A 12,827-nucleotide genomic window follows, 5' to 3' on the forward strand; every position below is an offset into this window, starting at 1 on the left:
TTTCTCCATTGGGAGTTAACGTCGGCCTCGGTCATGGCTCGGATATTACTGTTTCTCAATTGGGAGTTAATATCGGCCTCGGTCGCGGCTCGGATATTACTTACTGTTTCTCCATTGGGAGTTAATGTCGGCCTCGGTCACGGCTCGGATATTACTGACTGTTTCTCCATTGGGAGTTAATGTCGGCCTCGGTCACGGCTCGGATATTACTGACTGTTTCTCCATTGGGAGTTAATGTCGGCCTCGGTCGCGGCTCGGATATTACTTACTGTTTCTCCATTGGGAGTTAATGTCGGCCTCGGTCACGGCTCGGATATTACTGACTGTTTCTCCATTGGGAGTTAATGTCGGCCTCGGTCACGGCTCGGATATTACTGACTGTTTCTCCATTGGGAGTTAATGTCGGTCTCGGTCGCGGCTCGGATATTACTTACTGTTTCTCCATTGGGAGTTAATGTTGGCCTCGGTCACGGCTCGGATATTACTGACTGTTTCTCCATTGGGAGTTAATGTCGGCCTCGGTCGCGGCTCGGATATTACTGACTGTTTCTCCATTGGGAGTTAATGAAGGCCTCGGTCACGGCTCGGATATTACTGACTGTTTCTCCATTGGGAGTTAATGTCGGCCTCGGTCACGGCTCGGATATTACTGACTGTTTCTCCATTGGGAGTTAATGTCGGCCTCGGGCGCGGCTCGGATATTACTGACTGTTTCTCCATTGGAAGTTAATGTCGGCCTCGATCGCGGCTCGGATATTGCTGACTGTTTCTCCATTGGGAGTTAATGTTGGCCTCGGTCGCGGCTCGGATATTGCTGACTGTTTCTCCATTGGGAGTTAATGTCGGCCTTGGTCGCGGCTCGGATATTACTGACTGTTTCTCCATTGGGAGTTAATGTTGGCCTCGGTCACGGCTCGGATATTACTGACTGTTTCTCCATTGAGAGTTAATGTCGGCCTCGGGTGCGGCTCGGATATTACTGACTGTTTTTCCATTGGGAGTTAATGTCGGCCTTGGTCACGGCTCGGAGATTACTGACTGCTTCTCCATTGGGAGTTAATGTCGGCCTCGGTCGCGGCTCGGAGATTACTGACTGTTTCTCCATTGGGAGTTAATGTCGGCCTCGGTCGCGGCACGGAGATTACTGACTGTTTCTCCATTGGGAGTTAATGTCGGCCTTGGTCACGGCTCGGATATTACTGACTGTTTCTCCATTGGGAGTTAATGTCGGCCTCGGTCGCGGCTCGGAGATTACTGACTGTTTCTCCATTGGGAGTTAATGTCGGCCTCGGTCGCGGCTCGGAGATTACTGACTGTTTCTCCATTGGGAGTTAATGTCGGCCTCGGTCGCGGCTCGGATATTACTGACTGTTTCTCCATTGGGAGTTAACGTCGGCCTCGGTCATGGCTCGGATATTACTGTTTCTCAATTGGGAGTTAATATCGGCCTCGGTCGCGGCTCGGATATTACTTACTGTTTCTCCATTGGGAGTTAATGTCGGCCTCGGTCACGGCTCGGATATTACTGACTGTTTCTCTATTGGGAGTTAATATCGGCCTCGGTCGCGGCTCGGATATTACTTACTGTTTCTCCATTGGGAGTTAATGTCGGCCTCGGTCACGGCTCGGATATTACTGACTGTTTCTCCATTGGGAGTTAATATCGGCCTCGGATATTACTTACTGTTTCTCCATTGGGCGTTAATGTCGGCCTCGGGTGCGGCTCGGATATTACTGACTGTTTCTCCAGTGGGAGTTAATGTCGGCCTCGGTCACGGCTCGGATATTACTGACTGTTTCTCCATTGGGAGTTAATGTCGGCCTCGGGTACGGCTCGGATATTACTGACTGTTTCTCCATTGGTAGTTAATGTCGGCCTCGGTCACGGCTCGGATATTACTGACTGTTTCTCCATTGGGAGTTAATGTCAGCCTCGGTCACGGCTCAGATATTACTTACTGTTTCTCCATTGGGAGTTAATGTCGGCCTCGGTCACGGCTCGGATATTACTGACTGTTTCTCCATTGGGAGTTAATGTCGGCCTCGGTCGCGGCTCGGAGATTACTGACTGTTTCTCCATTGGGAGTTAATGTCAGCTTCGGTCACGGCTCGGATATTACTGACTGTTTCTCCATTGGGAGTTAATGTCGGCCTCGGTTACGGCTCGGATATTACTGACTGTTTCTCCATTGGGATTTAATGTCGGCCTCGGTCACGGCTCGGATATTACTGACTGTTTCTTCGTTGGGAGTTAATGACGGCCTCGGTCACGGCTCGGAGATTACTGACTGTTTCTCCATTGGGAGTTAATGTTGGCCTCGGTCACGGCTCGGATATTTCTGACTGTTTCTCCATTGGGAGTTAATGTCGGCCTCGGTCACGGCTCGGATATTACTGACTGTTTCTTCGTTGGGAGTTAATGACGGCCTCGGTCACGGCTCGGAGATTACTGACTGTTTCTCCATTGGGAGTTAATGTTGGCCTCGGTCACGGCTCGGATATTACTGACTGTTTCTCCATTGGGAGTTAATGTCGGCCTCGGTCACGGCTCGGATATTACTGACTGTTTCTCCATTGGGAGTTAATGTCGGCCTCGGGTACGGCTCGGATAATACTGACTGTTTCTCCATTGGGAGTTAATGTCGGCCTCGGTCACGGCTCGGAGATTACCGAATGGTTAATTCCAATGTAAGGCCAGAGTAGCCGAGCTGAAGGCAGAAGTAGATGGAGAATCTTTCTAGATCGGCTAGTCTGCCCTGAAATTTAGAATTCACTATAAATTCATGTATTATTCTATTACCCTCTCACCCCCACTAACTATTTCACACAATTCTTATTTAATAAATAACCCTGTATGACTTGTCATAAAATATGGAGTACTTCCGGTAAGAGCACAAAGAGGAGGACTTCCGGTGTGAGCACGAAGATGGAGGACTTCCGGTATGAGTACAAAGATGGAGGACTTCCGGTGTGAGTATTATGGGAGGACAAAGATGGCTTGCGGTACTGCGAAAAGGATTACCAAAATGGCCGACATTTGACCGACTTCCGTCAGATTATTCTCCCACGTGATATCCGGTCGGGGGTGTCAGCAGACGAGGTGAGGAAATCTAGAAGTCAGCGGAGAGGGTTGTGGGCGGAGACACAGTCCGGGAAATGACCAATCCTGGGCGGGGGCGGGGCTTGTACCTTCCAGCATTGTTACCCTCACATGTCTGAGATCAGCCAATCAGCGCGCGGGGCGTGGAACGCACGGACAGAGCCAGGCTGTGATTGGCCGAGAGCGGGGAACCGCCCCCACCCGGAAATCTGCTGACACCAGGTGAGAGAGAGACAGCAAGGGGTTAATGGGGAAACCGGGGAACGGGGGGTTAATGGGTGAACCGGGGAACAGGGAGTTAATGGGAAACCGGGAAACGGGGGGTTAATGGGGAAACCGGGAAACGGGGGGTTAATGGGGAAACCGGGAAATGGGGGGTTAATGGGGGAACCGGGAAACGGGGGGTTAATGGGGAAACCGGGAAACGGGGGGTTAATGGGGGGGAACCGGGAAACGGGGGGTTAATGGGGGGAACCGGGAAACGGGGGGTTAATGGGGGGAACCGGGAAACGGGGGAAACCGGGGAACGGGGGGTTAATGGGGGGAACCGGGAAACAGGGGGTTAATGGGGGAACCGGGGAACGGGGGGGTTAATGGGGAAACCGGGGGTTAATGGGGGGAAACCGGGAAACGGGGGGTTAATGGGGGGAACCGGGAAACGGGGGGTTAATGGGGGGAACCGGGAAACGGGGGGTTAATGGGGAAACCGGGAAACGGGGGTTAATGGGGGAACCGGGGAACGGGGAGTTAATGGGGAAACCGGGAAACGGGGGGTTAATGGGGGAAACCGGGAAACGGGGGGTTAACCGGGGAACGGGGGGTTAATGGGGAAACCGGGGAACGGGGGGTTAATGGGGGAAACCGGGGAACGGGGGGTTAATGGGGAGAACCGGGGAACGGGGGTAAATAGGGGAACCGGGGAACGGGGGGTTAATGGGGGGAACCGGGGAACGGGGGGTTAATGGGGAGAACCGGGGAACGGGGGGTTAATGGGGGAACCGGGGAACGGGGGGTTAATGGGGGAACCGGGGAACGGGGGGTTAATGGGGGAACCGGGGAACGGGGGGTTAATGGGGAAACCGAGAAACGGGGGGTTAATCGGGAAACGGGGGGTTAATGGGGGAACCGGGGAACTGGGGGTTAATGGGGGAACGGGGGATTAATGGGGGAACAGGGGAACGGGGGGTTAGTGGGGGAACAGGGGAACGGGGGGTTAATGGGGGAACCGGGGAACGGGGGGTTAATGGGGGAACCGGGGAACGGGGGGTTAATGGGGGGAACCGGGAAACGGGGGGTTAATGGGGAAACCGGGAAACGGGGGGTTAATGGGGAAACGGGGGGTTAATGGGGAAACCGGGAAATGGGGGGTTAATGGGGGAACCGGGGAACAGGGGGTTAATGGGGGAACCGGGGAACGGGGGGTTAATGGGGGAACGGGGGGTTAATGGGGGAACGGGGGGTTAATGGGGAAACCGGGGAACGGGGGGTTAATGGGGGAACCGGGGAATGGGGGGTTAATGGGGGAACCGGGGAATGGGGGAAACGGGGGGTTAATGGGGAAACCGGGGAACGGGGGGTTAATGGAGAAACCGGGAAACGGGGGGTTAATGGGGAAACCGGGAAACGGGGGGTTAATGGGGAAACCGGGGAACAGGGGGTTAATGGGGAAACCGGGAAATGGGGGGTTAATGGGGAAACCGGAAAAATGGGGGGTTAATGGGGAAACCGGGAAATGGGGGGTTAATGGGGGAACCGGGAAACGGGGGGTTAATGGGGAAACCGGGAAACGGGGGGTTAATGGGGGAACCGGGGAACAGGGGGTTAATGGGGAAACCGGGAAACGGGGGGTTAATGGGGGAACAGGGGGTTAATGGGGAAACCGGGAAATGGGGGGTTAATGGGGGAACCGGGAAATGGGGGGTTAATGGGGAAACCGGGGAACGGGGGGTTAATGGGGAAACCGGGAAACGGGGGTTAATGGGGAAACCGGGAAACGGGGGGTTAATGGGGAAACCGGGAAACGGGGGAAACCGGGGAACGGGGGGTTAATGGGGGGAACCGGGAAACAGGGGGTTAATGGGGGAACCGGGGAACGGGGGGGTTAATGGGGAAACCGGGGGTTAATGGGGGGAAACCGGGAAACGGGGGGTTAATGGGGGGAACCGGGAAACGGGGGGTTAATGGGGGGAACCGGGAAACGGGGGGTTAATGGGGAAACCGGGAAACGGGGGTTAATGGGGGAACCGGGGAACGGGGAGTTAATGGGGAAACCGGGAAACGGGGGGTTAATGGGGGAAACCGGGAAACGGGGGGTTAACCGGGGAACGGGGGGTTAATGGGGAAACCGGGGAACGGGGGGTTAATGGGGGAAACCGGGGAACGGGGGGTTAATGGGGAGAACCGGGGAACGGGGGTAAATAGGGGAACCGGGGAACGGGGGGTTAATGGGGGGAACCGGGGAACGGGGGGTTAATGGGGAGAACCGGGGAACGGGGGGTTAATGGGGGAACCGGGGAACGGGGGGTTAATGGGGGAACCGGGGAACGGGGGGTTAATGGGGGAACCGGGGAACGGGGGGTTAATGGGGAAACCGAGAAACGGGGGGTTAATCGGGAAACGGGGGGTTAATGGGGGAACCGGGGAACTGGGGGTTAATGGGGGAACGGGGGATTAATGGGGGAACAGGGGAACGGGGGGTTAGTGGGGGAACAGGGGAACGGGGGGTTAATGGGGGAACCGGGGAACGGGGGGTTAATGGGGGGAACCGGGAAACGGGGGGTTAATGGGGAAACCGGGAAACGGGGGGTTAATGGGGAAACGGGGGGTTAATGGGGAAACCGGGAAATGGGGGGTTAATGGGGGAACCGGGGAACAGGGGGTTAATGGGGGAACCGGGGAACGGGGGGTTAATGGGGGAACGGGGGGTTAATGGGGGAACGGGGGGTTAATGGGGAAACCGGGGAACGGGGGGTTAATGGGGGAACCGGGGAATGGGGGGTTAATGGGGGAACCGGGGAATGGGGGAAACGGGGGGTTAATGGGGAAACCGGGGAACGGGGGGTTAATGGAGAAACCGGGAAACGGGGGGTTAATGGGGAAACCGGGAAACGGGGGGTTAATGGGGAAACCGGGGAACAGGGGGTTAATGGGGAAACCGGGAAATGGGGGGTTAATGGGGAAACCGGAAAAATGGGGGGTTAATGGGGAAACCGGGAAATGGGGGGTTAATGGGGGAACCGGGAAACGGGGGGTTAATGGGGAAACCGGGAAACGGGGGGTTAATGGGGGAACCGGGGAACAGGGGGTTAATGGGGAAACCGGGAAACGGGGGGTTAATGGGGGAACCGGGGAACAGGGGGTTAATGGGGAAACCGGGAAACGGGGGGTTAATGGGGGAACAGGGGGTTAATGGGGAAACCGGGAAATGGGGGGTTAATGGGGGAACCGGGAAATGGGGGGTTAATGGGGAAACCGGGGAACGGGGGGTTAATGGGGAAACCGGGAAACGGGGGTTAATGGGGAAACCGGGAAACGGGGGGTTAATGGGGAAACCGGGAAACGGGGGAAACCGGGGAACGGGGGGTTAATGGGGGGAACCGGGAAACAGGGGGTTAATGGGGGAACCGGGGAACGGGGGGGTTAATGGGGAAACCGGGGGTTAATGGGGGGAAACCGGGAAACGGGGGGTTAATGGGGGGAACCGGGAAACGGGGGGTTAATGGGGGGAACCGGGAAACGGGGGGTTAATGGGGAAACCGGGAAACGGGGGTTAATGGGGGAACCGGGGAACGGGGAGTTAATGGGGAAACCGGGAAACGGGGGGTTAATGGGGGAAACCGGGAAACGGGGGGTTAACCGGGGAACGGGGGGTTAATGGGGAAACCGGGGAACGGGGGGTTAATGGGGGAAACCGGGGAACGGGGGGTTAATGGGGAGAACCGGGGAACGGGGGTAAATAGGGGAACCGGGGAACGGGGGGTTAATGGGGGGAACCGGGGAACGGGGGGTTAATGGGGAGAACCGGGGAACGGGGGGTTAATGGGGGAACCGGGGAACGGGGGGTTAATGGGGGAACCGGGGAACGGGGGGTTAATGGGGGAACCGGGGAACGGGGGGTTAATGGGGAAACCGAGAAACGGGGGGTTAATCGGGAAACGGGGGGTTAATGGGGGAACCGGGGAACTGGGGGTTAATGGGGGAACGGGGGATTAATGGGGGAACAGGGGAACGGGGGGTTAGTGGGGGAACAGGGGAACGGGGGGTTAATGGGGGAACCGGGGAACGGGGGGTTAATGGGGGAACCGGGGAACGGGGGGTTAATGGGGGGAACCGGGAAACGGGGGGTTAATGGGGAAACCGGGAAACGGGGGGTTAATGGGGAAACGGGGGGTTAATGGGGAAACCGGGAAATGGGGGGTTAATGGGGGAACCGGGGAACAGGGGGTTAATGGGGGAACCGGGGAACGGGGGGTTAATGGGGGAACGGGGGGTTAATGGGGGAACGGGGGGTTAATGGGGAAACCGGGGAACGGGGGGTTAATGGGGGAACCGGGGAATGGGGGGTTAATGGGGGAACCGGGGAATGGGGGAAACGGGGGGTTAATGGGGAAACCGGGGAACGGGGGGTTAATGGAGAAACCGGGAAACGGGGGGTTAATGGGGAAACCGGGAAACGGGGGGTTAATGGGGAAACCGGGGAACAGGGGGTTAATGGGGAAACCGGGAAATGGGGGGTTAATGGGGAAACCGGAAAAATGGGGGGTTAATGGGGAAACCGGGAAATGGGGGGTTAATGGGGGAACCGGGAAACGGGGGGTTAATGGGGAAACCGGGAAACGGGGGGTTAATGGGGGAACCGGGGAACAGGGGGTTAATGGGGAAACCGGGAAACGGGGGGTTAATGGGGGAACAGGGGGTTAATGGGGAAACCGGGAAATGGGGGGTTAATGGGGGAACCGGGAAATGGGGGGTTAATGGGGAAACCGGGGAACGGGGGGTTAATGGGGGAACCGGGGAACGGGGGGTTAATGGGGAAACCGGGAAACGGGGGAAACCGGGGAACGGGGGGTTAATGGGGGGAACCGGGAAACAGGGGGTTAATGGGGGAACCGGGGAACGGGGGGTTAATGGGGAAACCGGGAAACGGGGGGTTAATGGGGGGAAACCGGGAAACGGGGGGTTAATGGGGGGAACCGGGAAACGGGGGGTTAATGGGGGGAACCGGGAAACGGGGGGTTAATGGGGAAACCGGGAAACGGGGGTTAATGGGGGAACCGGGGAACGGGGAGTTAATGGGGAAACCGGGAAACGGGGGGTTAATGGGGGAAACCGGGAAACGGGGGGTTAACCGGGGAACGGGGGGTTAATGGGGAAACCGGGGAACGGGGGGTTAATGGGGGAAACCGGGGAACGGGGGGTTAATGGGGAGAACCGGGGAACGGGGGTAAATGGGGGAACCGGGGAACGGGGGGTTAATGGGGGGAACCGGGGAACGGGGGGTTAATGGGGAGAACCGGGGAACGGGGGGTTAATGGGGGAACCGGGGAACGGGGGGTTAATGGGGGAACCGGGGAACGGGGGGTTAATGGGGAAACCGGGAAACGGGGGGTTAATCGGGAAACGGGGGGTTAATGGGGGAACCGGGGAACTGGGGGTTAATGGGGGAACGGGGGATTAATGGGGGAACAGGGGAACGGGGGGTTAGTGGGGGAACAGGGGAACGGGGGGTTAATGGGGGAACCGGGGAACGGGGGGTTAATGGGGGAACCGGGGAACGGGGGGTTAATGGGGGGAACCGGGAAACGGGGGGTTAATGGGGAAACCGGGAAACGGGGGGTTAATGGGGAAACGGGGGGTTAATGGGGGAACCGGGGAACGGGGAGTTAATGGGGAAACCGGGAAATGGGGGGTTAATGGGGGAACCGGGGAACAGGGGGTTAATGGGGGAACCGGGGAACGGGGGGTTAATGGGGGAACGGGGGGTTAATGGGGGAACGGGGGGTTAATGGGGAAACCGGGGAACGGGGGGTTAATGGGGGAACCGGGGAATGGGGGGTTAATGGGGGAACCGGGGAATGGGGGAAACGGGGGGTTAATGGGGGGAACCGGGGAACGGGGGGTTAATGGGGGGAACCGGGAAACGGGGGGTTAATGGGGGAAACCCGGGAAACGGGGGGTTAATGGGGGAAACCGGGGAACGGGGGTTTAATGGGGAAACCGGGGAACGGGGGGTTAATGGGGAACGGGGGTTTAATGGGGAAACCGGGGAGCGGGGGGTTAATGGGGGAAACCGGGAAACGGGGGGTTAATGGGGGAAACCGGGGAACGGGGGGTTAATGGGGAACGGGGGTTTAATGGGGAAACCGGGGAACGGGGGGTTAATGGGGAACGGGGGTTTAATGGGGAAACCGGGGAACGGGGGGTTAATGGGGAACGGGGGTTTAATGGGGAAACCGGGGAACGGGGGGTTAATGGGGGGAACCGGGGAACGGGGGGTTAATGGGGAGAACCGGGGAACGGGGGTAAATGGGGGAACCGGGGAACGGGGGGTTAATGGGGGAACCGGGGAACGGGGGGTTAATGGGGATAAAGTCTGGTCCATAGTCCAAAGGCAAGAGGCGGGCAATCGGCCCCCTCCAAGGACACGTGGCGAGGTCGATTTCGCCACACGGGGGGTTAATAGGGAGAACCGGGGAACGTTGGGGTTAATGGGGGAACCGGGGAACGGGGGTTTATGGGGAAACCGGGGAACGGGGGGGTTAATGGGGGAACGGGGGGTTAATGGGGGAACCGGGGAACGGGGGGTTAATGGGGGGAACCGGGGAACGGGGGGTTAATGGGAGAACGGGGAGTTAATGGGGGAACCGGGGGTAAATGGGGGAACCGGGGAACGGGGGTTAATGGGTGAACCGGGGAACGGGGGGTTAATGGGGAACGGGGAGTTAATGGGGGGAACCAGGGACCGGGGGGTTAATGGGGGAACCGGGGAACGGGGAGTTAAGGGGGGAACCGGGGGGTTAATGGGGGGAACCGGGGGGTTAATGGGGGAACCGGGGGGTTAATGGGGGAACCGGGGAACGGGGGGTTAATGGGGGGAACCGGGGAACGGGGGGTTAATGGGGGAACTGGGGGGGTTAATGGGGAACCGGGGGGTTAATCGGGGAACAGGGGGTTAATGGGGGGAACGGGGGGTTAATCGGGGAACGGGGGGTCCGGGAAATGGGGGGTTAATGGGGGAACCGGTGAACGGGGGGTTAATGGGGGGAATGGGGGGGAACCGAGGAATGGGGGGTTAATGGGGAAACTGGGGAACGGGGGGTTAATGGGGAAACTGGGGAACGCGGGGTTAATGGGGGGAACGCGGTGTAGCGGGTTGAGGGTAATCTGACCGGTTACCTCGGCTAATACAGAACAAAGAGACCCATCTTCCCCCCAGTAACTGGTCGACACACAGTTCCAGGGATACAACAACAACTTTATTGGCCACATGTGGCTTTATACTTTCCCTATGCAAGGGGTGGAACACACAAGAAGACATTGTCCCCTCCCAGGATCCCCCATACAGACAGAACAGTTTGGGGCAGGATACTAAACAATAGAATTTTTAATCCTGTGCTTTCTGTATCTCCAGGTTAGAACATCATGCGGGAGCGCAGGCGTCACGGTGGAGGGGGTGAAGCACATCCGGCTTCCCGTCCCAGAAAAGCCGCCCCTCCGTCTCGCTATTGGAATTACATTATATTGCTGGCTGCCATGTGCTGCGCTGCAGGCCTGGGTGCCTTTGCATACAGCACTTATCAGGGTTGGAGACTGGCGTTTAGAGTGGCAAACTTGCACCCTGCGCCCTCTGTCTTCCCTCCTAACAGCAGCTCCCCTGACATGTTTTGGGGGTCATACAGGCCACAGGTCTACTTTGGCATGAAGACTCGCAGTCCTCGATCAGTGGTCACAGGTAAAAAAATAAAACTACAAAAAATATAAATACTCTAGAATAAAAAAATAAATGTATTTTCTATATTTTTCCAACAATGCTTGCTTCAATAAATAATCTCTCACTGTCCCCCCTCCCCCATCCCCATCTGTCTGTTTGCCTTCCTGTGTCACTTGTTTCATGTCTTCGAGATTTAGTAATGTCCTCTATAACTGACACTTGTCTCTCCTCCCAGGCATGATGTGGATAACTCAGTCCCGATCGCCATCTCTCCGACACACTTGCGAGCAGAGTGATGGGCTGTCTCAGTACGGGTGGCTGATGCATGATGGGGTTAATTTTGGAACTCAAGAAATAAAAGATAAGGGGTACACCCTGAAAACTGAGTTTGTGAAGAGACAAGGAGGTCTTCATGGGGGTGACTGGAGTTGGAGAATTACAGTGACTCCTCAGGTGAGATGGGTTAAAGGACAAGGAATAGTCGGTGAATGCCTCCCCACCAGCACTACAATCAGTCTGGATCCAAACGCCAAGGTTACCCCTGGGGCAATGAGTGGTGACATGATCTGAATAGGCTGCTAGCCCAAAGCTAATATGGCTGCTTGGGCCCATTTAGTCAGCAGATCAGTAATAAGACCGTACTACTTAGCGTCCAGAGAATGGGACTGAACTGCTTGGTGTGACAGAAGTACAAGCTTTCCTCACTTGTCGACTGGGTTCCGTTCTTACGACTCAGTCGTAAAACGAATTGGTCGGTAAGTGAGGATGCGCTACAGAGCGTGCGCACCAGTGCAGGTCTATGTTCGGGAAAATTTCCCTGAACATAGACCAGCACTCTAACATGGGGAATTCCTTGAATACCCGTGCTAGAGAGCTGGTCACAAGTCTGAGTCTTCGTTAAACAGGTAAGTCGTAAAATGAGCATTACCTGTCTGTAGTTCTTTGCATCCCGAGTAACGGGACGGTACTACTTGGCGTCCTGCGTAACGGGGCAAAACTGCTTGGCGTCCTGAGTAACGGGGCAAAACTGCTTGGCGTCCTGAGTAACGGGGCGATGCTGCTTGGCGTCCTGAGTAACGGGGCGATGCTGCTTGGCGTCCTGAGTAAGGAGGCGATACTGCTTGGCGTCCTGAGTAAGGAGGCGATACTGCTTGGCGTCCTGAGTAAGGAGGCGATACTGCTTGGCGTCCTGAGTACCGGGGCGATGCTACTTGGCGTCCTGAGTACCGGGGCGATTTGCTTGGCGTCCTGAGTAATGGGGTGATGCTGCTTGGCGTCCTGAGTAATGGGGCGATTTGCTTGGCGTCCTGAGTAACTGGGCGATACTGCTTGGCATCCTGAGTAACGGGGCGATACTACTTGGCGTCCTGAGTAACGGGGCGATTTGCTTGGCGTCCTGAGTAACGGGGCGATACTGCTTGGCATCCTGAGTAACGGGGCGATACTGCTTGGCATCCTGAGTAACGGGGTGATGCTGCTTGGCGTCCTGAGTAAAGGGGCGATACTGCTTGGCGTCCTGAGTACCGGGGCGATACTGCTTGGCGTCCTGAGTACCGGGGCGATACTGCTTGGCGTCCTGAGTACCGGGGCGATACTGCTTGGCGTCCTGAGTACCGGGGCGATACTGCTTGGCGTCCTGAGTACCGGGGCGATACTGCTTGGCGTCCTGAGTACCGGGGCGATACTGCTTGGCGTCCTGAGTACCGGGGCGATACTGCTTGGCGTCCTGAGTACCGGGGCGATACTGCTTGGCGTCCTGAGTACCGGGGCGATACTGCTTGGCGTCCTGAGTACCGG

At 57.3% G+C, this 12,827-nt stretch overlaps 2 protein-coding genes across 2 annotated transcripts in view; both read left to right on the forward strand.

Annotated features, from left to right (window-relative positions):
* The first annotated feature begins 3,258 nt into the window (after positions 1-3,258).
* The window catches only part of MOGS (mannosyl-oligosaccharide glucosidase), a 29,078-nt gene continuing 19,509 nt past the window's right edge, over positions 3,259-12,827 (forward strand). The window contains exons 1-3 of the mRNA XM_063457512.1: positions 3,259-3,322; positions 10,731-11,051; positions 11,266-11,483. Coding sequence (XP_063313582.1) covers positions 10,742-11,051; positions 11,266-11,483 — 528 coding nt within the window. The 5' untranslated portion in view covers positions 3,259-3,322; positions 10,731-10,741. The remainder of the gene's footprint in view (positions 3,323-10,730; positions 11,052-11,265; positions 11,484-12,827) is intronic.
* Positions 7,730-9,408, forward strand: LOC134615247 (nacrein-like protein C1). Its single transcript, XM_063459733.1, has 2 exons — positions 7,730-7,833; positions 9,279-9,408. The coding sequence occupies exons 1-2, from the start codon at positions 7,730-7,732 to the stop codon at positions 9,406-9,408; spliced, it is 234 nt and encodes a 77-aa protein (XP_063315803.1).

The sequence above is a fragment of the Pelobates fuscus genome, chromosome 6, assembly GCF_036172605.1.
Source record: "Pelobates fuscus isolate aPelFus1 chromosome 6, aPelFus1.pri, whole genome shotgun sequence".
Lineage (NCBI taxonomy): Eukaryota > Metazoa > Chordata > Amphibia > Anura > Pelobatidae > Pelobates > Pelobates fuscus.